Source organism: Octodon degus, unplaced genomic scaffold (assembly GCF_000260255.1).
Source record: "Octodon degus isolate 3935 unplaced genomic scaffold, OctDeg1.0 scaffold00045, whole genome shotgun sequence".
Classification (NCBI taxonomy): domain Eukaryota; kingdom Metazoa; phylum Chordata; class Mammalia; order Rodentia; family Octodontidae; genus Octodon; species Octodon degus.
The window spans coordinates 12,005,083-12,008,141 of record NW_004524621.1 but is presented as its reverse complement, the minus strand read 5'-3'; the positions used below and the strand labels follow the sequence as shown (position 1 = coordinate 12,008,141).

General features: G+C 51.8%; 1 protein-coding gene across 1 annotated transcript; it reads right to left on the bottom strand.

The window, feature by feature from the left end:
- Positions 1-354: 354 nt before the first annotated feature.
- On the bottom strand, positions 355-2,152 carry Ccl19 (C-C motif chemokine ligand 19). Its single transcript, XM_012514895.2, has 4 exons — positions 1,937-2,152; positions 981-1,113; positions 675-768; positions 355-585 (listed from the first exon to the last, which is right to left on the bottom strand). Exons 1-4 carry the CDS (start codon positions 1,995-1,997, stop codon positions 565-567), a joined length of 309 nt encoding a protein of 102 aa, XP_012370349.1. The 5' UTR covers positions 1,998-2,152; the 3' UTR covers positions 355-564.
- Between the last annotated feature and the right edge of the window lie 907 nt (positions 2,153-3,059).

The following is a 3,059-nucleotide window of genomic DNA, read 5'->3' as shown; positions in this document are numbered from 1 at the left end:
TTAAGCCATTTGTCCTGCCTCTTGCCCCCTCTTATAGGTGATCCCGAGAAACCTGGGTGCTTGAACACCAGCCTTGGAAAGCAAAGACAGGGAGGCATGAGAGACTTGGCTCACTCAGGGAATTGATGCAAGTTGAGTGTGTCCAAATGTGGAATGTGATGGGTGCGAGGAGGCATGATCGGGGTCCCTAATGGTAGGGGCTGATCCTGAGAGCACTGGGGTGTTAGGGGGAGATTGATGAGGAGCAAGCTCAGATCTCAGGGTGGAATGGTATCACACCTCAGCTGCTATTTTCTTTCCTCCCTTCCTAGTCCTGTTCTCTCTGGTAGAGCAAACAGACAGCAGACAGATCTATGGGTGCTAAGTGGCTTTATTGTAAGCACTGCAGTCTGGATGTGGAGAGGCTGTGCTCTTGCTCACACTCACATTCACAGTCACTTTGACACTTTAGACCTGTCCTGGCTGGTTCAGGTCTGGTACAGAGCAGCTGGAGGCCTGGTTCTCCCTCTGGTCCTTGGTTCCATTCTTCCTGTTGACTCAGGGCTCCCTGTGGTGTTGTCAGGGCTAATTACTGTGGCGCTTGCCCTGAGAAAGAAAGAAGGACATCGTCATAGGCTGCAATTTTAGAGGGGGCTTGGTGGATGGAGACAGGGCTGGGAGGAGGCCAGGCTTGCCTTGGGAAGGGACTTCTTCAGTCTCCGGATGATGCGGTCTACCCAGGGCTGATCTGGGGGTGCACAGAGCTGGTAGTCCCTTAGTGTGGTGAACCTGGAGTGAGAGCCAAAGCCAGACAATAGAAACCCAGAACCAGCTTTCTGGAAGGCTCTAGTATGAGGAGCAGCTGCTGGGGTTCATGTCTGTGAGCCTTTCTCGGTGGCTTCCTTGCTGGGGCTGAGTATGATCAGGAAAGAGGGATGAGGTGCTGAGGCTATTACCAAGTGGTATGGGGATGAGGCCAGATACTCCTGCCTGCAACTCACACAACAGCTGGCACCCTGCAGCCATCCTTGATGAGCAGGTAGCGAAAGGCTTTCACGATGTTCCCAGGGATGGGGCGGTGGGTCACAGACAGGCAGCAGTCCTCAGCATCATTAGCACCACCCAGAGCAGGGGCTGGGAGAGAGGAAAGCAGTTGACAGGACATAGAGACTATGAAGAAGGGCCACAGGCCTAGGTGGCATTAAGGACACCTGAGTGTGTATAGTGGGGACAGCTGAACCTGATATTCAGCTGGCATACATCAATATGGCCCTACTGATTGCTAAATATGATACTTCTAAGCTTGGTAAAGAACCTCTGCCCTGAATGCCACAGTGCCTTCCTGCTGCTCTGATCCCCCCAACTCTTCTCCTAGGCCTGCTCAATTCCCACATATAGCAGGTAGAGTTGGTGGTAGTCATAGTGCTGGGCAGAGAAGGCTGGTAAGGGTTTTATGAATTACTAAATAACTGGGCTGGTGGTGCACACCTGTTACCCCAGCTAGTGAAGACTGAAGCAGGAGGATTGTTTGAGCCCAGGAATTTGAGACCAGTCTGAGCAACATAGACTTATTGCCTTAATTTTTTTTTTAACAAAAGGGAATAAAGGAGTTAATTACAATACTAAATATTTTTGATTACCAGCTCTAGTGCCTCCCATTTTCCCTACCTGAAATAAATATATGTTCTCTCTCCTGCCTGGGAAATAAAGGCAGCAGGAAATAGAGTCCACAGGAGGAGGCAGCCATAGGACCCACGAAGAGCCCAGTGCAGAGCCAAGCTGGAATTTGGGACACAGGTACACCCACATGCGCAGGAACACACCGGGCATGGAAATCCCCAGAGTGAAACATGCAAACTTGAACTTGCTGTGTCTCCCTTGACTACCATCCAGCAGTTTAAGACCCAGACATTGCCCCTACTCACTACCCCCTCCCCATGCCTCCTCTCAACCTTACCTAGGTTGGTCCAGAGAAACAGCAGGCTGAAGGCCAACAGCGGGGCCATGCAGGGAGCCATGGAGACTGTGCTGGCAGCAAGTATGTGTGAGCTGAGTGAGGGTCTGGGTGTTTGTGTGCAAGAGGCTGTGTGAACCGAGGCCCAGGTGAGTGTGCAAGGGAGCGATGAGAGGCACTCGGTGTCCGTGGAGGGTGTGAGGCTCCTCTAAGCGTGAGCGTGCAAGTCTGTGTGAGGCTTTGAGGCTGCAGCTGCCCCTTTTTTTTTATAAGGCAGAGCTTTCACTTTCTCCACCCAAAAATTCCCTTCTGTGCTCTGCAGGGGGATTCCCTTTCACCGCTCTGTTTCTGTCAGAGCCCGACCCTGCTCTCCAGCTTCCCCCTTCAGCAGCTTCCCCCTCTTTGCTTTCCTTGGCCTCAGCCCTGAGAACCAAAGTTGTCTGTAGTCTGGCCAAGAAGAGAGCCTGCACTGAACACTCCAGGGAGAGGATTTGCTTTCGTCTCATTGCAGCATCAGCCGTAGGTCTGTCGTTGGGGGGTGGTGGTCAGGGTTGGGGACCAGAGTCCACGTGCCCAGCTTCACCCTGTCCTTACCTGTGCCCCTCTCCTTTCTGGTGTGGCAAGTGATGAGAAGACTTCTTGGGGTCCTGAGAACAACCATGGGAGCCCACACGGCCTCCCTGTGTCGTCAATGCCTGCAGCCTACTATCTGGGAACCAGCCTCTCCCTTGGGACAGCTGAGCCAGAGAAGACAAGTTCCTCGGAGAGCTTAGGACCTGCAGTCCTTTGGGGTTTGCCCACCTAGCCCTGCAGGTGTACCACACCCTTCCTCTATTAACCATTAAGAAAAAAATCCAACACCTGGCTTAGATGAACAGCTGGAGGGAACCTAGCCCAGAACAGCCCCCTCCATCTGCCCTTTCTCTCAATCCTGGGAACCAAGAGGGGATTTCTAGGGAGCCAGTCATAGTCAGACAAATCCCCAGATTTCAAGGAATTGACAGGGAAGCAATAAGTAATTTTTTATTGTTATGAGAATGACCAGAAGTCCTCAAAAAAGGAATTAATTATGGAGTACTCATGCAACTATCCCCACTCAAGCTCTGGGCTTTTTTTTTTTTTTTTT

Excerpts from the sequence above, each read along its gene's own strand:
- Ccl19 (XM_012514895.2), bottom strand. The coding sequence starts at position 1,997 with ATGGCTCCCTGCATGGCCCCGCTGTTGGCCTTCAGCCTGCTGTTTCTC. Across the intron at positions 1,114-1,936 it reads GTTTCTCTGGACCAACCTAG|CCCCTGCTCTGGGTGGTGCT; the intron begins GTAAGGTTGAGA and ends CCTCTCTCCCAG. Across the intron at positions 586-674 it reads TGAAGAAGTCCCTTCCCAAG|GGCAAGCGCCACAGTAATTA; the intron begins GCAAGCCTGGCC and ends TTTCTTTCTCAG.